General features: G+C 41.5%; 1 protein-coding gene across 4 annotated transcripts in view; it reads right to left on the reverse strand.

Moving 5' to 3' along the window:
- The window catches only part of LOC133835895 (fibronectin type-III domain-containing protein 3A), an 85749-nt gene that overhangs the window by 22241 nt on the left and 40732 nt on the right, over positions 1-22776 (reverse strand). For 3 of the 4 annotated variants that reach the window (XM_062266067.1, XM_062266076.1, XM_062266085.1), the window contains one exon: positions 7861-8927. The exons of the other annotated variant lie outside the window; for it this stretch is intronic. In XM_062266067.1, the coding sequence (XP_062122051.1) occupies positions 7861-8830 (970 nt within the window). In that variant the 5' untranslated portion in view covers positions 8831-8927. The remainder of the gene's footprint in view (positions 1-7860; positions 8928-22776) is intronic. 4 annotated transcript variants of the gene reach the window in all.

The raw sequence follows: 22776 nt of genomic DNA on the forward strand, positions 1-22776 counted from the left end.
TTAATTAGAAATCTACTTATTAATAAGTATAAATTCAGATAATTTCCCATTCTTTCTTGGCCTGATGCACTCACTTGTTATACCCGTTAAATGCAGCCAGGGTATAACAAGTTTAGGATCAAAAAGGAGCACACACCAGTAGCACCAACGGCATCGACGAAAAAAAATACAAAAAGAAGCGAGAATCACATGAATGGCACTTAACTTGCCAGCCTGAAGTAGAAGCTGCAGATGAGCGCACGATAGAGATGGCAACAGCAGAGGATTGCGAACGTTGGAGTGAGATAGTAAGAGGCAAAACTGTAACAGTTACAATTTTAATGCGCATTGCATGTGTGCTTGCCACACCCTCCGGCCATTGTCTCCCCCCTTTGCTGCTGCTGCTGTTACTGCTGCCGCATCCCTCTTCGTTCCGCATATGTATCTAAAGTAAGTTTTGTTGTTTGATGCCAATTTTTTGCATTGCTCCTCCGCTCCTCCTCTCGACTATACTATATATATTTTTTGTTCGTTCGTTTTTTTGTGGGTTGTTGAACTCGAGCGTCGAGCGCTTGGGTCATAAGTGGCCCTAGCCAAGAGCATTCAGCTAGGCAGGCGGGCGGGGATGGGGAAGGGGAGGGTCAGAGGGCAGCAGTCCTAGTAACAATACCAACAACGACAAGCGCAACACAAATCAAATGAAAGCTGCGATGCCGTCGTCGTCGTCGTCGACGTTGCGGCTGCCTCTTTTTTTCATCAGAGTTAAGAAAAATGCGACGATATAAATATATGTAAGTAACAGACATATATTTCTATGTATAAGTGTGTGTATGTAGTAAATTCAAAAGCTATATAAAATATGTTCAAATAATCAACACACACACACACACGCACGCACTTGGAGAAATTTATGTTTGCTATGTTTTAATGCTGTCAACTGATATTGTTCAATTTCCAAGTTTGTAGACACATTTTTTCTTCTTTTTTTTTTTTGACTCTCCTTACCACAAGCCACACAAGACGCATAGGTTGCCACGCCCCTCACACACACACACACACATACGCAGAGAGAGACGGAACCCCATTAAAAAGCAATTAAAAGACGTTTCTCACACTTAAGATCAGAGCAGGGAAGTCAAGTTGGCAGACAGACGACAAACCTGGCGATATTCGATGTCTTACGGCTATTTGCAAGGTCATCAGACACAAACACACACACACACACAGACCAATACTTTTGTGCGTGTTTGTGTGTGCTCAAGAGTGTTTGCGTTAATAACCTGTGTGTCTGGCCGTGCTTGTATAGTATAAGAATCATGAATATTACGCATACGCCCCGAGCGTATTTCTTGATAGCTTCACACAAAACCAAAGCCAGCAATCGACTCGGGTATACCCTTTAAATAAGACATGAGTGAGTGAGTGTGTACTATATGCATATATTCACACATTCACACTTACTCAAACTTCTCACACTGCTCGCCACTAGATGGCGCCAGCTGCTCTCCCACAAGTAACAACAACAAAAAAGTTTGCTATCTAACTTTTGTGTTTATTATCGAAAACCTAATAAAGTTGTGCAGTTTGAACACAGTGCACGTGAGTGTAAAGTGTGTGTGTGTGGTTGTGGGGGTGTGTGTGAGTGTGTGTTGTACACACTAGTTCAAGGCTAGAGTGTTTCCCCATTGTTTACAGTTTAACAACTTTACCACGTTTTTGTTGATGGTGAATTCTACACGGGGCAAAAATATGTTTGCCCTCTCATCTAGTGGTATAAAAAAGAATCTGCATTTTGCTAATTGGCAAAATACTATATGCATATACTTTTAACCGCAACTGTGCTGGGCTCTGCTGTGCTTCGGAGGCTGCCGATGACATTTTCACGCTTTGCAAATAATAATAAATTCGAGTTTAATAGACTTGTTGTTTTGCACCAAGCGAAACATATGCAAATGAGGCAGAATCAAAGCACACACACACACACACACACACTTACGAGAGTATATATTCATCGCAGATGAGTCAACAATTAATACAGCGGGAACGGAACAAAGCCAAAGACCATTAAGCAATATTAAGCAAACAATTGGACTGGCAGAAAACAAAGTTCAGGGTTAGGCGAAATACACTTTTCGAATGTTGCAACACGCGTTGCAACACAACGAGGTCAAATTAGCGGCAACTATGCAAATGCATTGTGACACAATAGGCAAAAAAAAAAACACCAAAAACAACAAAAATAAAAGGAAGGTAGAACGACCTATTAGCATTTGGCACAATGAAATTGGGTAAACCGACAAAGTCTATAAATCTAAGCGCCAAATCGGATCGTAAAACTGGACAAGTTTATGCTTTTGCTTTGTGCAAACAGTCGTACTATAAATTGTGGGAGACTTGTCAGGTAAAAGAGACGCAACAGTGATGTGCATAAAACTCAGTATTAAGAGTTGAACTGAGCTCACGTTTTGCTCAATAGCCAATCTTAAAAGCATGTGAAAACGATAGTGATGACATCAGCAGCAGCAGCAGCAGACTCCCTCCTCCCTTCGACCCCTTCTTGGCTTTTGCGCTTCTTAGTGCAACGTGCAGACAAATCCAATTGTCAGTGGAGCATTGAACTGGAGCCCAAAAAGCTCAAACTGAAAGTATTTGCCTAGCTGAGTAGTTGACAAAATTGGAAATTGAGATGAAAACCTATTTTGTCAGTGTGTGTTCAGGAATAATGGCAGCACTGTTCTTCTTTGTACAATACTCTCTTGCCTCCCTCCTTTTTACTGTTACTGTTACTGTGACACAATTTAACTGTATATCAGGTGCCCATTTATTCTCGAGTTTCCCCTTAAAAGCACATTTTCGGAAGAAACGTGAAATACGAGTACTTACTGTATTTATTGGTTATTTGCGAGTCTCTTAATAGCTGCACTGCGGGTGCAAAGGTCACAGTGCAGAGGGCACTGCTCATAATTATGCTCATTAAATGGCCATAGACAATGGCATATAAATTACTCGAGAGCCGCCCAGCTCCGTTCGCTCTATGCTCTCTGCTCTATGCTCTACAAGTCTCAATACGCGACGTCAATGTTTGGCAATGTGCGGGCTGAACAAGAGTTAATTAAAAATTATGACCAAAACGTTGCGGCAAATGCGAAAGAGATACAACCACGAGATACCCTAACTTGAAGAATGTTTAAGACTGTATAAAAACAAATAAGTTAGCTACACTTGAATGCGCTCGACTGTAAGATACCCGTTACTCATTTTGAATAAAACCAAAACAGAGCAGTATGTATTTTGTACAATATTCCAAATATAGCCTTAAGTATTTTTGTGGTACATTATTCTGGTATATTTTAAGAATAAATTTATACCATAAAAATACCTTAATATACCAAAGGCTATATTTGATATATTGGCATAGTACTAAATGCAAAATATACCATAGAGTAATAAACATACCAAATTGTCACTTTAGAATTTTATATCTTCAAGTTAAATTATCTTTGAAGATTTGAGCATTTGATTATACAAAGCTTGGAACTTTTTTTATTATTATGCATACTACTAAATGTGGCATATATTATACGATATCTATAACTTATTAAACTACATACCAAATTTTATAACATAAACTTAAATAATATTTGACATATTAAACTTTTTTACAGCGGACAGACATAAGAATTTATTAATCTCATTTTAGCATGTTACAAACCCTTATCAAAATGCATATGACCCGCTTTATTTTTGTGTGGAGTGCTTAAATACATTTTGACTGTGCGCAGGGTATGTAACGAGATTAAAACAGATAAAAAAGATAAAGCCGCTGGCAGCAAGCACATGCTTGTAAGATATTGAAATTTATACCGAGGCTTTGGCCATGTCGAACCGTTGTCAGCGCTTAGAGTTCATCGAGCAGCCACTCAATCGAAGAAGGCAGCTCGCGATGCGATGCGATGTTGAAAGTGGAAAGAGGAACGTAAGTATTTTGATTGACTGTGGTTCAAGTTCTTGCTCTCATTCTCATTCTTATGCTCCCTCTCTCTCTACTTATCTCACTCGATGTTACGCTGTCGATTACGCGTACTTTGATGTCTCCCCTCGCAATCGAAGTGGACCTGAGACGAGTTCATTGAACGCACAGCGCTTTCTACAACTTGTCTGTGCACTGTTGAATGGCACACTTACTCTCCACAGATACTCAATACTTAATGCTCAATGCTCGATGTTCAGCTATCAAATCAGTTGATGAACTGCTTTTATTATTGAGAGAGAGAAAGAGAATTGAGAAGTTCAAGCAAACACAAAAAACAAACACAAACAATACAGAGGTGGAAATGGGGTCAAAGCGAAGGGTAGAAGAAGTAGCTTATTATAAAATCCGCAGCAAAAGGAGCCATTCTTAGTACAATTAAATGCGTATCTTTGATACGAAAACTTTATACTACAATTACGGGTGAATAAAATAAAGTACGTTACGGAAATTTTGCAAAGCTTCTAAAGCATTTGCAGCCTTTTATCAGCGCCGTCTTTAAGACTGACCATTGGTGTGTGTGTGTGTGGGGCATATAAAATAATAAGAATTATGTTGATTAGAAGCACAGCCAGAGTGCGAGTGTAAGTTATGCCGAGTGAAGCACAATCAACACTCCAAGTCTCCTCAACTTCATTTGAAGTGGCGCCTTAGCAAAAACAACAACAGTTTTTCGCACGCAGCCAAGGAGGAAGTGATGGAAAGAGGATGAGGAGGAGGAGGGGGGCAAGAGCATGCTCAGCATTCTTATAATTATAACATGCTCAGCATCCATATCAATATAGCCCCGTCGTCGACGTAGACGTCGTCGTCAGCGTTGTCGTTGTCGCCCCGGGAGAAAATTCCATTAGAGGGAAAAGCCGAGCCCAGCACGCACTTAGAGCCATTTTCTTGTGCCAGTTGATTCGATTAACTAGCAAAAGGAGCAAGGAGCAAGGAGTTGGAGACACATTTCGTCTCTGTCACTTCCGTTTGGCAAAAACCGAAAGAGAACAGACCACAACAGAGGAGGGCGGGGGGGTCAAGACGGTAAAAGCCATTTACACTTGCTTGTAATTGTAAATTATGAGCTTCCACTTTGCACATGGGCTCTAAAACTATTTGGCATGCAGGAAGCCAAGGGAAGCAAACACAGACTCATAGAGTAAAGAGATTGAGAGTGAGTTAAGAGTTGAGGAAACTGCCAATTCCCGTCACATGCAAATACAATTAGCAACTTATGTTTTGGCAATTGAATTAAATTTCGTCCATTTGCAAAAACAATAAACTATGCACAACGCCAAGTTCTTGTCACTGTTCTCTCTCTCTCTCTCACTCTGTCTTGCTCTTTAGATGTCTGATCATTATTATGTGTGGCATGAACAGGTAGAGGACACACAGTTTCTACTCTCTCAATCAATAAAGTCTCCCGACGCAGCCCAATTAGGGTTAAAGCCACGAGACTGCGACAACAGATTGAGCAAGCTTCCTCAGAGTGAGACTGAGACAGAGACTGTGACAGAGACTGAGTCAGAGGCTGAGGTAATTGAGGTTTCTGGGTTGCGCGCTAAACTTGATTAAATTCAATTATCTTGGCCAAACACTCCCCACAGCACAGCACCCTGTTTTTTTTGCTTTTTCTTGCGGCCAAAGAACAAATCTCTATTCGCAATTTCCAAGTATTTCGAGGGCAGCTCCGGTTTTGACGCTGGCCGAAATGATAGCTGAAGCGGATACGACTTTCTGCCTGGCCTCAACTATGTATGATATGTACGATCGAGAGTGCCAGTTTCAGTCAGTTGCAATTCCATTGGCAATTCCAGTTTCAGTTCCAGTTCCAGTTCCAGTCAAACAACTCCGTTACCGCGCTTGCCACGTGGGCGTTTCTACAGTTATGCTAATAGAAATAACTAGAGAGGGGCGCGGCGACAAGGGAAATTGCATCGACAATCGATCGTGCTGTGCTGTTGGGATTGTATACATATATTTATGGCATAGACAAGTTGACCAGATCAGTTAACATATTGAGTGACTTGTGGGTGTTGTCCGGCGTTTGCTCGTGTTCCAAATTAATCGAAAATTGTTTTCTTCGAATAGTTTGCTGGCCGTAAGAATCGCAAGTTTCAGCAGAACTTATCATTATTCATGAATTTTGGCTAATAGCGCATTATTGGTAATTTAGCGCTATTGCAGAGTGGGAAAAATACGGTGAATTCTGTAATGTTAAATGGGAATAACAGCTTCAACTTGGCTATCAATCACTAGTTCAATCTACCTGACACAACCAGAGTTTACTAGACTTTATCGTGCATATTATTAAGCATTTAGCTAAAAACAGTTTGCAACGCAAATCAGTTATTAAAGTACTGAATGAGGCAGTCAATCAGTTAGTTATTGAAGTCCCGAATGAGACAGTCAATCAGTTGATAAGCTAGTCACCCACTCAATTCGAATACACGGTAATCATTTCACATCTTGTACATCAATCATACCACTTCACAGTCCTCAACCAATGGATATATCAAATCATAAATAATATCATATGATATTTTATTAATCAGCTGTTATTTGACTGACAGGTAGTAGGTCAATAAAGTAAAAAAACTGATATTTAAAACAAATTGGGTTTAAAAGCCTATATGATTTATATTATTGAATATTTAGGTTAGTAGATTGTAAAAAGGGCAGTCAATCGGTTAATAAGTTAGTCTTACAAAATGCGTCAATCATAAACAATACCATATGGTGAGTGTAAGGATCGCTGTCAATCAGCAGATCAATCAAGCGAAAAACCAGAAAGTGTAGACTTTAATGTTACTAAACTTTCATTCAGACTGTCAAATTAATCATAGGTTACTGAAATTCTAAAAAATTCAGTCTATCAGTCAGTCACACAATCAATTCTACCAGACGGTAATCAATTAGTTATTACAAATGTTGTAAGTAACGTTAATAGTTGCAACCCAGGCAATCATCAATCACTCAATCGAAATGAAATCAGTCAATCATAAATAATACCAAACATTTAACAGAGAGCAAGTTCAACCATCAATCATTTAGTTGAATTACTCACAGCTATTACAAAGTCTAAGTACTGCTGTTAACTGACATTTTATTATACTACATAGCTTCCTCCCCACACTTAAGTTTATCATGGATAACATAGCATCGTGCTAGTCTATTAATAGATTCAACTAAGTAAATCAAGCACACTACAACAATGTTGCTGCTAAATACGAACTACGCGTTTTGCAGAGCTGTTGATAAGAATTCAGCATCATCCAACATGTTCCGGGACGGATAAGTTGTCATAGTTTCATTTGAATGCTGATGATTTTTTTTACTGCTATTTCTGTTTTTAGTTTGCTGATAACGTTGTTTGCTGTTCCTTCCGTTTTCGAATTGTAAAGTCAACTGCAAATCATTTCAATTTACGTTTGGAGCAAGAGGAATCCGATGAAGAGAGCTTACTTGTTGACTTTGCAGCTTAAATGACAGATACAATTGCAGATGTAGATACAGCTGCAGATATACATATCTATGCGGAGACGTAGTTGTTGTGGAGTTTGGGGAGTGGGGTGTGGGGTGTGGGGTGTCTATTTTGAAGACTTTACGCAGCTTAGCCTTGAGTGTCGCCTAATCATGGGAATTGGAGCTTGCACAGCTCGCTGGCAGACTCAAAACTCACACAAAGCCGGGCAAAGGCTTAGCAAAAGTTTCGTGACGAACTGAGTTATTTAGCGGCTTCCCGACTGCTGCTGCTGCTGCTAAAGCTTGGGATTATGCTAGATGTAATTAGCAGCCATCAGTTAAGAAGGGGGCACATACAGACAGACAGACGGACAGACAGAGAGAGACAGAAGTTAACTCACCATATTCCGCCGAGATGGTGCACATGGGCTGATGATGATGCTGATGCGCGTGCGGATGCTGATGCTGATGCGAATGCGGATGCGGGTGATGCGGATGCTGTGGACAGATACCCTCGTGCGGATGCGGCGCTATATAGTATTCCGATGGAAAGAACTCGCCGGGATACTGTATATAGACCGGTCCAGGCGGCAATGCAGCTGCCACTGGCGGTCCAATGCCATTTGTGCTGTTCCCACCTCCAACTCCTCCGCCACCGCCTCCGCCTCCTCCATTGCTGCTGGAGACGCTGCTCACACTGCTGGCGGAGCTGCCGCCAGAGCCGCCATTGGGCGAGATGCCGCCATGTCCGTTCTCATGTGGCTGTTGTTGCTGTTGATGGTGTTGCTGCTGCTGTTGTTGTTGTTGTTGCTGCTGCTGTTGATGGTGTTGGTGTTGATGTTGATGAGGTGGCGGCGGTGCTTGCAGCATATGATGCTGATGCTGCATGGCCGCCAGCAGAGCCAGTTGCTGCTGTGGATGATGCAGCGCACACACTGGCGGCACCAATTGTGCACCCTGCGGCGGCGTCGCCGTCTGTTGCAGCAACGGCGGCGACGCTGGCAGCGAACAATTTGAACCGTCCGATGGCGATTGTTGCTGCTGCTGCTGCTGTTGTTGTGGATGTTGCTGTGGTGCTGGTCTCACTGCCGTTGCTACCAAATGTTGCTGCTGCACAGCGGCAGCTGCTGGCAATGGGGCTGCCTGCAACATGACAATGTTGCAAGGTGGCGACGTTGAGTTCGTGATGCTATTTAAACTCGCCGTTGACGATGCTTTTGAAGAGCAGCTGCCCGCATTGCTGTTGTTGCTGTGATTGTGGTTGTTGGTGTTGTTGTTGTTGTTGTGGCTTGTGGTGCTGTTATTGTTGTTGTTGTTGTTGTTTTTGTTCTTAATGGTGTTCTGTTGCTCGGCAACATTACGTCGCACCATGCTAAATGCCTTGTCTTTTGTTTTTATTCTTGGGGGCTAGTTAGCACAAGCTTATCACCATGACTGGGAATGTTTTCTCCACTTTATGTGTGTTTATCTGCGAAAAGAGGGAAAACAAGGGAAAACGTCGACGGCAAAATGGTGTTTGCCTTCGAATTAATAATTGCAGCCACGTTTGCCACATTGAAACTTGCCACTGCGATGTGTTTACGTTTGCGTTTGCTACTTCCATTTCCCACCCAAAAAATAAAGAAGAAAAGAGAAAAACACACGGTGACTCCCAAATTGGGGTCGACAACGATAACCCCCGCCCCCTTACCCTCTTCTTCAACGCTTTACCCGCCTTCCATTTCAAGGTTATCATATCGCCCTTTTTATTTGGTTGTATGTGTGTTGTCTTTTATTTAGGTTGTGTTTGCTTTTGGTTTTCGTTTTAGCCCAGTTTCAATTGAATAGAATTGCGAAATGGTTTAGTTCCGCAGAACTCGCTTGACTCTTGCCAGCTTATCTTATCTGCCCAAAAGAAGCTGTATTCGCCACAGAAAAGCTTGTTTAAAGAGCGCTCTCACAACAACAATAACAACAATTCAATTGTTGTCTGCTGCCATTGTTGTCTCAATTAGTGTTGCATAAACTGTTCAATACATTGCATAACTTGCTGATTATATCTCAATCGATGCCACGATTCATATTAGCACATCAATGCATTAATGCAATTTCGTTTAATTCGATTTAATTAATTGCAAATGGAGTCAATTGTTCGATCTTTTCTCGAGTGCATTACATTACACAAATAATGGAGATTTGCAAACTGTTTCAAGGTTCATTTCGTGAAGAGTGTTGCGCATTCCTTTACAGTCGAGAAAATGATTTTATTTGTGCAGTTTGCGTTGACTCACTAGCCAAACAAATGACATTACTAATCTGCAGCTGGAACTAAAGCGATTGCTCACCTTGTTTTCAAATCAATCTAATATTTACAAAGTTACTCACAAAACTTCCTGACTACGAAAGATAAAAAGAATGAGACTATATAACTGAATTATCATTTTAATAGATAAGTTTAGTATGAGCTGCAACTGGAACTAAAGCGATTGTTGTGAGACACATGTTTTGTATTTAACATAGATTACATCTCGAAATTTTCGTTATTTAAGAATAACTTGAATCACTAACAATCAATATATGTATACGAGTAAAACAAAATATGACATTCTTTAACAGTCATTTTTCTTTCTCATAAAATTCCTGACTAAATATATAAATGGAAAATCTTGTTAGTCATGGATTAAAGTTTGATTGTACGTCTTCAAAAATGTTGCATATTTAAAAAATATGTATTTGTTAAGACTAAGAGATAATTAATTCTTTTTGTGCCAAACAAAATCAGAATGCAATATCTGCAACTCTTTTTTTTTTGGCAAATTTTCTAAATTTTCTACTTGATACATTGTTGTTAATTTGTCATACAATTTGCAACAAATAGTGTTGGCTGACCACCCAGAAATGGCAAAGGCATAAAAATAAAGAGACTTCAAAGACGTGGCTGGCTGGCAAATGAAAGTTTAATGAAACCCCGCAAATAACAAACAACGAACAGGCAAATAAACAAACAAACGAAATGAAATGAAATGAGGATGAGTGCAAGTGTGAATGCGAATGTGGATGGTACAAGTATTCACACTCGTATTCGTGTGGTATTCATAGACGTGTCTTAATCGTGCCATGTGGAATGCCAAATGCAGTCTCGGGGGTTCCCCTTGTTTTTTTTGTTGCCACAGCTACTCCAGCTACTGTAGCTCTTCAACAATTTGCGATATTTGATGCCATTGTCATTGTTGTTGTTCTGCCTGTTAATGCAGCTTTAATTTAATCGGTCTGTTGCCTCGTTCTTGCTGCATTTTCCCGCTGAGTGCACAGTTTTTGACACTGCTTATTAGATATAGCACCGACTATATATGTATGTATACACAGCATTTGTATGTGCATACTTAAGGGTTCATTGAACCAAAGGCGGGAAAAGAATGTTTAGCTACAATTCTTAGAGGCAGATTATGCCAATAGCGACCGCAAGTTGCAAAAGTTTTGCATGCAGCAAAGCAGTCTCTAATTGATTTAGTGCGTCTGCAGTGCTACTCTCTCTCTCTCTAGCTTCACCTCTCCCTATCTCTCTCGTTCACTCTTCCCCTGCAGCAGCTGTGGAAAAAGAAGAACAACAAAAACAATGAGTGACTGTTGTCACCTGTCTCAATATGTGCTCTCACGGCTGTCTCAAGTGGCTCAGACAGACCCACGCTCCAGACAATGAGACACATGCACCGTCAGCGATTCCGGTAATGATGCCCTGCCCCACGGCTGTCCCTTCTGCTCTCCCCTCCCCTCCACGGTGATGTGAACGTTGTTGGCCCACGCGGAAATTTACGCAGCTTGGCAATTGCCTTCATTTTGTGTTTTTGTGTCTGGACAGACAGAGACAGACAGACAGACTGTCTGGAGAGGCGACTTTCTTAGCCGTGTATTTGTGTGTGCTGCATTTGTGTCAAAAGTGTCTAGACCGGCCTTGGAGTGGCGTGGCGTGGCATGCCGTGGTGTGGCGTGGCGTGGCGTGGCCTGCGCGTAAGCGTGCCCCAATGCAGCAAAGAGGCTTCTCCTATCCTGTCGCCCGATCCCTGACGACAACGACGACGAAGTCAGCACCTTGAGCGCTTTGATGAGCCCCATTTGTTTTGCTGCGCGCATGACAATGCAGCTGACGATGACGATGAGATGACTGCATAATATAGCAGACAGACACTGCAACTGTCTAGCCGAGCAATTTCTAGGCGAATAATTGTATAGGAAGCGCAGTATACACTGCACTTGCACTGCTTGCAGCCAGCAGCGATCTTTATTGCAAGATTCACTGCTTGCAAGCAGTGGCAGTGCTTCCCCTTTTACAATTTGCCACGATCACTATCAAATCTCCTTGTAATTCGCTGGAATGCATTGCAATTAGTTGCCTGCAGTTTTTGCAAACGATCTTTCGAAAGTAAAACAATTGCATCAGCAGGTGGTTGTACATCAATTATCTCAGTGCATTTCGGGGCAAGTTTACTGCTCGTATACTTAATGAGTCCGAATGGCAAAACGTGGGAGATGCAACAAAGCAGAGGCTACCAAAAGTAAGTAAGCTGAGGTTTTTGATGTGCGGTAATTAAAGTGTAGATTAGTCGTAGATTTAGCATACAAATAAAAGTTCAATCTTTGCAATCTTTACAACAGAGTTACATCATTCTGATGTATTTTTGAAAAGTTCAATTGTTAAATAATCCTATTTACAATCAAGTTAACTTGTGCTATAAAACTGTAGCAAAGTTACAGACTTTTTCTATTTTTATACAAGTTAATTTTTGCTCTCTGACTTGAGGCTAAATTCGCTTTGACGCTTCCCCCATTGAAATGCTCTTAATGAAATAGCACAGAATACACGGAGGCATTTGTGGCAAGCGAAGTGCGATGCTGCCGCTGCTCTTGCCACACGTAGCCAAAGTGGCAGCAACACTTTTTCATTCAGCACTGCTGAACAAAAGAAGAAAAGAAAGGTGTGGAACCTTTTGCATTTCGTTTTCTTTTCTCATTTTATTTATTGTTTTTTTTTTTTCTTACTCTTTTTTTTTTTTTTTTTATTTTGATAGCTTTTGTGTTAACGAATGGCTTACTTACACATACACTTAGACACACACACACACACACAGACAGAGAACGAGCGAAAAGCGGCATTGCAGCCGACAGCAACTACAATAAAGGCAAATTTTCTAACGGCAATTTCCAGCAATTACCTAGTTACCGTTAATAGACATGTTGGCCAAGTTGCCGAGTGGCAATACATGAAAAAATGCTGGCTCCAATGTGCAGTGAGAGAGATGAAGGGGGCGGAAGTGTGGAGAAGAGTGTGCATTGGTTAGAGAGCGACGCAAGTGCATCATCGTCATCGTCGTCAACGTCGTCATCGTCGTCGTCGTCGTTGTTGTTGTCGTCGTCATTGGTGTCCATTTCGCAGCTTTCTTCTGTGCGCTCGAATGCATCAATGGCGACGACGACGCCGATGATGACGACAATGATAATGAGTATGATAATGATCATGAAGCAGCATGTAGCATGCAGCTGATGATGATGAAGTCTCTGGAGTTGAGTTGCTTTTGAGCCACGTTTCACTTGGCAACGCCTACGAGTTGAATAGACAACTTAGGGGCAACCCGATTCGAGTCACAATAAATAGTTATTGTATACCGTTTAAGTGCATTTGGGTTTTTCTTCTTTTTTTTTGTAGTTGTTGTTGTTTGTGGTCTCGGATTTGACCTGATCCCCACGTACCCAATTTCAGTTGTGAGCAATAATTTGTGGTTTCATGCTGCTGCTGCTGCAACGAGACAAGACATCAGGCAGTCATTCATTCATTCAGTCAGTCAGTCAGGCAGTTGTTCAATCAGTCTGAAAGTCATTCAGTCAGGGTATTGTTCAGCCAGGAGGCTAGTCAGTAAGGCAGTTACTCAGTTAGTCAGTCATTCAATCATTTACCTAGTCAAGCGGTCAGTTAGTCAATCAGCCATGTTGTCAGTCAGTCACTCAGCCATGTAGTCAGTCAATCTCATGCAAGATGTTGCCACATTCACTAACCAACTTAATTGCATAAGCCTCTAAGAAACCAGCAAGCAAGCCGCCAGCTAGCCGCATGCCTCAATAATTCCACTCAGCCTGACTGCTGATGATGCTGTTGCTGTGCTGCCTCTGCTGTGGTTTTGTTTGTTGTGCAAAAGCGTCTGCGTCTGCGGTTTGTTGTTGTTGTGGGTAAAAATCACAATTTTCCACTAGTGTATGCAGAAAAGTGCAAGCAACAGGTTGCCACATGTTTTGCACAGTGACATCTTTTGCACTTAATTACGTTTGGCCGAAATGGCAACAACAACAACCGCTGAAGACTCTCAACCACCCAACGGGGTGTAATTTATGTTAATGATATCAAACTGGAATGTGTGTGAGTAATTGTACGAATACCCACCGCATATTTCTGGTTATTGTTTTTTTCCCATACAAAAAAAAAGAGTTGAAGGAGGGGGGAAATTCCGCCTCCATCTGCAGTCGCCAGGGAATTACTTGCATAATCCCAAAAAAAACAAAAAGCAACAAGCCAACAATGCAAAAACCGTATGTGGCTAATTACAGCGATTACATAAACTGTCTAACAAATGTTATGTGCCATGCCATGAATGCCCCAAATGAGTGTGTGTGAGTGTGAGTGGGAGTGTGCGAGAGTGTGAGTGTTTAATGATTCAATTAAACCCCACATTGAGCGTGAAAAGTCGAAATTCTTTGGCCTCGCAATTGAGAGATGACTATGAATACGAATGTGAAAACGAATGCGAGTGCATTCAGTGCTTTCAGGAGTTCCGCCCATCACAGCACGCAAATTGTGCTGTGGTTTTTTCATTTCCGTGGTTGCAAACACAGACACACGTGTCCTAGGCTTGCTCTTGCATTTGCAGTTTGCCATAGGCGTGAGCTCGATGCGGTTGCATGCCACATCAATGACGAAATGAGGCAGTATTCGACACGTGGCATGTGGGTGTGACTTTGGCAATGATATGTCATTATCACAATGCGCCCATTCTCAATTAATCTGCAAGTTGAAATATGCTTATATGTCAGAGTTCAATAATACTTGGAATAACTGTGAAAAAGTGGGAAAAAGAAACTCCAAAGCAAGGTTTTTGTTCCAATCAAAAATCACTTCATTCAGAAATCATATATTATTAAATTCAATTTTAGAAATCAATGATAAATCACACAAGTTCAATTCTAGCAATCATTTTTTCTATTTTCAACAATTTCTTTTTCATTTGAGTACAATTTAACTTCTTCTTACCACTTTGAATTGCAGTCAGAATACTGTGAATTGAAACAGTCAATTAAATACCTCAATCTCAGGCATGCCAAGCGATTGGCACTTTAAATTAATACCACAAATGCTTGGCCACAATGAATGTGTTATGGCTCTGACACTCAACTAATTAAAACCAATATTAAATATTCAATTTCAAATTACTAATTAAAATGCAATAATATATTAATACTAAACAAATAGTATAGTGTATATATTTATATTAGCCAACAAGTTCATAATACCCGTTAGACACGCTCTTTGCTTGTATAACAAACTGTGCTGGAGTTTACTTTGTAACCCGAAAAGTGCAATTATATGTCAACATGTTGAATGGCAAATAATGTATCTTCAGAGTCTGCAATAGCATTGCTTTGTAGCTCTTCCTTGTGTGTGTGTGTGTGTGCTTTTGGTATTTCATACAATTTAATACTGAAATTACAATTGCAGTTTGCCGCATGCTTGTTGCCAAAGGAGAAGCTTTCGGGTAATGAAATAAATTATTAGAATTTATTGAAGTTTGGCGACAGCAAAAGATACAGTTCAGGCAGGAGCAAGGCAGACAGCAGGAACGCAGTGAAGGAGCAAGAAAGCAGCAGCAAGGCTATAAACTTTAAAATGTAATTTAATTGTTGTCGACAGTAAAAACTTATCTCATAAATGCAGTAATCATGCACAGAACACACACAGAGAGTACGAAGGAACAACGACGACGACAATCTGCATGTGGTCGAGATGGAGATGGAAACCTCAATAAATTTCCGCCTGTCGAGCAAGCAACTTGATTGCAAAAGGGTTCTTCTTCTTCTTCTTCATCTTCTTCTTGAAGGTGGTCATTAAAAATTTGCCAACTTCTTTAGATTGATTCCCAACTCTAGGGGAAAAATGCAATAATTGGCAACTTTAAAGCAATGATGATGGGATTAAGCGTTGTTTCTATGATGTGTCGCAATGCTAACGAGTGTCTTGTATATATCTTTTAATCGAGTCATTTGCATAATTACAGATTAGCTGCTGGCTGAGTATTGTGAAATCTGGACACGCAATACGTATAAAAGTGACATTAACTGTGCGTGATTTTTGTATTAATTTTTCAAGATACTTGAATATACTTTTTAGTACTCACTCGCATAGTTCGTTTCGCTTTTGTCTGATGTCTGGCTGTCTGTCCGTCTGTCTGTCTGTGTGTAGATTGCGGAGTAGTCAAGAGAAATGTGAGCACAATTTGTCATTTTTTGTCAGTTAGCATTATAATTGCCATAGAGCAAATGCAAGAAAATCGCTAGGAATGATGAGGGAAGCTGGGTGGGGGGGGGCTCTCTCTCTCTCTCTCTCCCGCTCTCGCTCTCGCTCTCTAAGGGTTTGTGTCTGCTTCGGATGACAAAATGTTAGACAAGGGTTTATACAACGCCTGGCATTTTTGGTCAATTCGTTTGCGGCGCTTAAATGGCGGCGCCACAAACACACACAAACACACACACACACACACAGGGCGACACAGACACATGTTAGTACATAAAAGTTTGTATATTTCAGCGCGTGTGTGTGTGTGTTGTCGCCTTGACAACAGTAAAAAAATGAAAAAGAGATAGAGATAGAGAACGAACAAAAAAGAAAGAAGAAAAAAAAATATCGAAAGGAACGGAACGTTACTGCTGCCTAACGCACCCATCAACCCATCAGACCCAATCCGTACTACTACTATTCGAAAAACCCCAAAAACCCCGCCATCATCAACCCATTCCACAGAGAACAATGAGCCTGTGATTGTGTGTGCTTCTGCTTATGCTTATGGTTGTGATTGTGAGTGTGTTCTGCTTGTGCTGCTGCTGCTGCTGCTTTGGGGCCTGGAGTCCGTAGTCCGTGCCAGAACGGACATGCCAACAACAATGAAGAAGAAAATTTTTGGTGGCGGCTGCCAAGAAAAAATGCCAGCAGCAGCAGCAACCAGCAGCAACGGCTGTAAGCGGAAGAGACTTGACAACATACGCAACATCGGCGAAAAATGAGCGGCCGAAACTGAGACAAGAGACACAGACATAGACACGAGACTGTGACTATGACTGAGACTGAGACTGAAACTGAGGATGTGAGACAGTGAGACTGAGACGCATCATCAGGCGCACATGTCGTATGAGTGACGAGGCAGAGAGTCACAGTAACAGTCACAATCATAGTCATGGGGCAACGACAGCAATCTTTTTCTGTGTATGTGTGTGTGTGTGTGGCATAAACGCCCCGCACAGATTTGATAGTTTTTATCGATTTAAGTAGATTTCGTCGCATACAAAGACAAAGGCCGTAACAACCATGGCAATATACATACACAAACACAAACACACACACACAAAGTGAGGGCTGGACAGACAAGCAATCTTGCTTTTTGGCAAACGTTCTGAAACAAATGAGTGTAAAACAAAAGCAGCCAAAGCAGCCACCGAGTCATCGTCGCTAGTTTTGTCCTCCTTCCATATACTCTCAAGTGCAAGGATCATGCGGCTGCAAATGTGGCCCAAAAAAAACGAAAAAAGGATCACAGTTTACTGTAGATATTTTGGCTGGCTTGACTTCTATTCAATTTTGCGCACAAACTCGCATTTAAGCTACGCATTATGGCAAAGCATGTTCACACTTTAGACATCTACATAAATATACATAACATACATATATATGTATATGTACATATATTGTAAATATGTATGCGTAATCCGCGTTGTCTGCGTCTCAGCAAATGGCACAGATAAACGTCGACCACCCCACAAGAAGGCCACAAAGGGGCAAATGGCAAGGGACAAGTGGCAGAGTGGCAAAGTGGATGTGGCAAAATGGAAGTGGGAATCAAACTCAAAATCAAAGCGCCAATTTATGAGCATAAAGAAAAAAAAAAATACTTGGAATATGAAAAAGCAGCTCGAGTATGAGAGCATTCTCAGTCAAAGTATCATACGATTGGAATTGCTCTCAGCATCGCATCGAGTGATGGTCATACGATTGGCAAAAGACAAAACTTCTTTTCGTTATCGATTCGGACAAATGATAAGCAAAAGTTTGGCGACATTTTATAAACGAGTTTCCAATCAATTAATTGTCAAAGTATTCCAAATGAGCAGCGAATTAACAAAGAATAAAAAAGTTGCTTAATTATTAGTTGATATTAAATTAAGCAAGTTAAAACAATGCGTTTAATTAAATGAAATTTCCTCGAACTCTTTTTTAAATTAAGTTAATAAATATTTTTTTTAATATCTGTTCTGTATAAACTCAAATTTCACCATTTCAATTATGTTTCGATTGCATAATATTTAAAATGCCAGAGAGAATCTCTAATTAAATTCGTTAAATAGTGGGAAATTCAAAATGCATCATGTTTTTTCTCAAATAGCCAATAAAAAATTCAATTGCTTATCTTCTTGCAAATTTATTAATAATTCTAGTCACATTTTGTGCCGGCAGTGATATCACTTCTTTTCATTCTAAATTATATTATTTTATTTATGGCGACATCTATTCTCAGAATCTGCAAAATATTCAGCTTGATGCAATCGATGTCTACAAATGAATTCAAAGACTGCAAACACTTTAAAAATTACTTAAATTTTATTACATTGACCTTATGAATCTTCATCATCATTGTTTGATAGCTATGATTACAAGTATTCGTCATCGTCATCTACCTCCGAACAATATAAAAATGCAAAATTGTTTTGCCTTTTAAGACGATTCCAAGTCAAAGTCTTTGGAATATAAAAGTGTAGAAAATGAATAGCAGCTCTCTCACGTTTCGGTTTGGTTTCTGTTTTGCTGGTCGCTTGGCATTTTGCAGCATTCTTCAAGTCAGTCAAAGTTCCAATTTCAATTCCAATTCCAATTCCATTAGCAATTCCAGTTCCAGCAGCTTGAAAACCGGTTGTCGACAAACTGCACAAAAACTGCATGTGAACCAAAAGTGAACTGAACTTGCATTTACTTGGCTTTTTGTTTTTTGGGTGGCACTTTTGGTGGCTTCTTAGGAGCAATCGTAATGCGCGCCATGCCCTCCTCCGGAGACTCCAGCAATCGCTTGTAGTCAAAGGCTTTGGCCATTGCGGCATGCTTCTTCTTGATGCTACCATAACCAAACATGGCACCCGACTCAATGCTGCCCCCATCGTAGACACTGGCCACCGACTGGGTTCGCTTTGCCTGCTGAAATTGCATCTCGAGCGTTTCACGGCGATAGCGATGGACATTGATGCGACCCACATGGGTGCCCTGGAGCACACGCTCCTGCCGCGGATGTCGACGCACCCATGTCCAGGGTTTGCTCTCATCGAACGGTTCGTGCACGAGCACCGGCAACATTTGGCCCATATACTTTTGATCGGTGCCCTTGTACTTCTTCTTTTTTGGCGGCTTCGGCGGTTTCGCTTTCTTTGCACCCGTCGGCACATAACCGTCATCGTCATCCTCCTCAACGGCAGCGGGTCCATTAACCAGCTTGCGCTTGTGCTTGTTTTGCACAACTTTCTCGTACAGATTGGAAATATCCTTCATGCTCTTACGCTCCGCCTTCTTGGCGTCGTCCGTCTTGGCGCCCTTGGCTTGCTTGGCCTTGTCTTGCCCGCTGCCATCACCTGTCTTTAAGCCATAGCCACCACGCTTATTAGCCGCATCATCAGCAGCAGTTCCATTGCCATCACCACCTTCATCATCACCCTTATCACCCTCGTCTCCGTCGCCCTTCGTCATGCCATCCTTGCCGTCCTTGTCTTCGCCGTCATCGTAATCGCTGCCCCCAAACTTGCCACCACCATCAGCCTCCCATTGCTGCCGCAACTTGGCGCCTCTGCCATCGCGATCCGCAAATATATCCGTGCATTTGTTCTGATTGCTGCCCGTGACAATCTGTTCGATCACCGTGGAATAACGACGATCGGCATAGCCTTGACACGGCAAATCCATATAGTGATCCATCATGACCAGCAGTATGTGCAATATATACGGATGCAGCGGATAGCGCAGATTCCCTTCCGTATCAAAGATGCCATCGTAGAGGCCACACGTATCGGGTCGCACAAGAGGCACTCGAAGCCAATTCCAATGCGAGCACTTGGGATTGAGTATCTCACCGAATTTCTTCAGCGTCAGTTGGTATAGAAAACGACACACCAACTCCAACGGACGTTGCAACATCTGGGCAAGTTGACGCAACATGAGGTTATTGTGCAGACACCAGCGTCGCTCATCCGACTGCCAATGGGCATTGAGGCGTCGACACTTTTGCACAGGTTCCGTCAGCGACGCACACGTGTAAAGCTCCAAGGTTCTGCTGCGCGGCAGTCCACAGGCGGAGGCACAATACATTTTGCCTGAGACGGCAAGAGACGAAGGCAGAGAGAAAGAGAGAGAAACTGTGTGTGTGTGTGTGTGTGTGCGTGTGTTCACAACCGAAACGTGCTACTCATAATTTCTATTGTGCGTAAAATAGAAACTCAAAGTTTGCTAGGCAGTCGCCTACTGCAAACATCTACATAGTTCAAAATATATAAGGAGTATTCCATTATCCATCTGTCTGTCTGTCAGTCCACTTCATTCAAGAGCTATACCTTAGAGTCCTTAAGAGCTAGAGCTATCAAATTCAGCTATAAGTTAGGTCTGTTTTAAGAAATCCTAATTTTCATTGTATAAACACGAATTTCTTGAATTTAATTAGAAATACTGAAGTCTCTCATTATACATCCATCCGTCTGTCTGCTGGCTTCAACAACTGTAACTTTGACTACTTGACAAATAAAAGTTATTTTACATTTTAGCCACAGAAGAGTCATTTGTAAGTTCAATATATTCTATTTTGTCAATATTAATTTGGTTCTTTATCGATTATGTCCAATTTCCATTGTGTAAAAAGGAGTTACTGGTAGATTAACTGTATAAATCGGTCAAAAGTCTCTCATTGGGCATCTGCCTGTCCGCCCGTTTACTTTAATAGCTCTAATGTAAAGCCCTTGAGAGCTTTAACTAACAAATTCACTGATTATACTCCAGACGAGTTATCAATAAAATTGAGCAGACAAATATTAATTAAATAATAACCATATACAATTTTATTGTTAGGTGCATTTTATAACTTTAACTTGGCTCTGTTTGGACTCTGCATAATTTTTATTGTTTAAAAGACAGAAACTTGTAGATTACTTTCGCCCTCGACCCATATTATTATTACAGTTGTATATCAACTGCTTTTCTTCTTGAATCTCCGGCTTTGGCTCGAAAATACACGACGATATTCGGGTTTCTTTTTTAGCACATCTGGTTTAGATGTATCGATTTCATGGCTACTCACACTATTGAGACTATGTATCGAGTAATTCTTTTCTGCCCGCGCTATGGATTGCTGAACCGATTGACGTTTATATCGCTTAGCGCCAGACGCAGCCACGTGTCCATCCTCTTGCAAGCGCAACTGATGAGGATCACGACGCAGCCAGGTGGACTCCATTTTTTCGTTATACGGCGCATGAAAGAGCACTGGCAACGGATCGGCAAAATAGCGCCGCTCCTTATGGCCAACTCCGTCAGGTTCTCGATCTTTCCCTTTGTACATCGGTTGTATTCGAGCAGCATCTTTTATTGGTGCCGCACTTTGCGTTGCATCTCCATCGCGACTTACATAGAAAGGCGTTTTCTTCTTGGACTCGGTAGTAACCGTATCCGTATAGAAGGAATCCAAGTGTTCTGTGTGAAACTTGGTTTTCTTGCGCTTTCCATGCGACGTCTCCTTGAGCTCAAACGCTTTCAGACCCTTCAGCAAACGATCGGGATCGCCTTTGTGCATTTTGGATATCAACAGACGCATAATCTCGGCACGTTTGGTACGCAAATCGATCAGTTGACGACTGCCATGACCAAAGCGACGACCCTTCTCATCGACTAGCGTGTGATTGGAGGGATATAATGTCCGCATCGAACCACTTGGAAGTGAAGTTCCATCAATTCGATTTGTAGCATTCAGCGTGTATTGATGTGGACTGATCTCACTAGGTGATCGTCGTTGCACCTCATAGTTGCGCTGTATGTGTGTTCGTCGATGTTCTTCAGCTGTAGCCTTCCATGTTTTCTGTCCTTGCTCCAGTGACTGTGACTGTTTCCTAATGCGCATTTCATTAGCAATCTGCATTTTGTCCGTGTCCCGGATCGAGTAGACGTCCCAAACGTCGGCTATATATAAAGTAGGTTTTCTTTTGGAAATATGGATACAATTCGTGATACTTAACTGCTGATCGCACACTAGATGTACGATCAGTACTTAGTATCGTATCAAGAGGAAACCGAGCCGATAAATCTACATCGTCATTGAGCACGCTTTTGATGTATTCCAGCAGCAATACCAAACTACGGGGATGCCTTGGATCCCTCAGATTGCCATCCCAAATTGAAGATGTGTAGATAATTATCACAGGCATCCAGGCATGAGAATGGTACATTCTGTGAATTCCATCCCGAGCTCTTCGGATACAATATGCTATTGTAATTCTGCAACGTAAGACTGTACAGCAAAGCGCCCATCTCATTGATGGGCTCGGATGCGAGCATGGACAACTTGGTAATGATTTTTTTGTTACGCTTAAACCACTCATTCCAATCGCTGTTGTTGTTGTTGTCGTCGATGTGTATAGAACGTCTGCTTTGATTCCATTTGATGGACTCGCCGGCGGAGCAACGATTTCGAGAGTATTTTGGCGATCGTGATCCGAGATTTTTCATTGGCCAACAGCTCATTTTGTCACTGGGCACCACAAGAATTTGTTTGTCTAAGTTTCTAGCATATTGTCGCTTGGGTTTGATTGACAAGGCAATGATTGCTCTTATGTCATTATTAAATGCGATCTAATACAAAACTAGTTTGATTTATATGTAAGTTATAGTCTGTTTTGTTTTGTTTCTACTGATTTGCAGTATCAACTAAAGTATTCCACAGGCTATATAAGTGTATTGTCAAGAAGGTTCTACAGTAAGCCATCACAGAGATCGAGACGTTTTTACGTGCGGT

Source organism: Drosophila sulfurigaster, chromosome 2L (assembly GCF_023558435.1).
Source record: "Drosophila sulfurigaster albostrigata strain 15112-1811.04 chromosome 2L, ASM2355843v2, whole genome shotgun sequence".
Classification (NCBI taxonomy): domain Eukaryota; kingdom Metazoa; phylum Arthropoda; class Insecta; order Diptera; family Drosophilidae; genus Drosophila; species Drosophila sulfurigaster.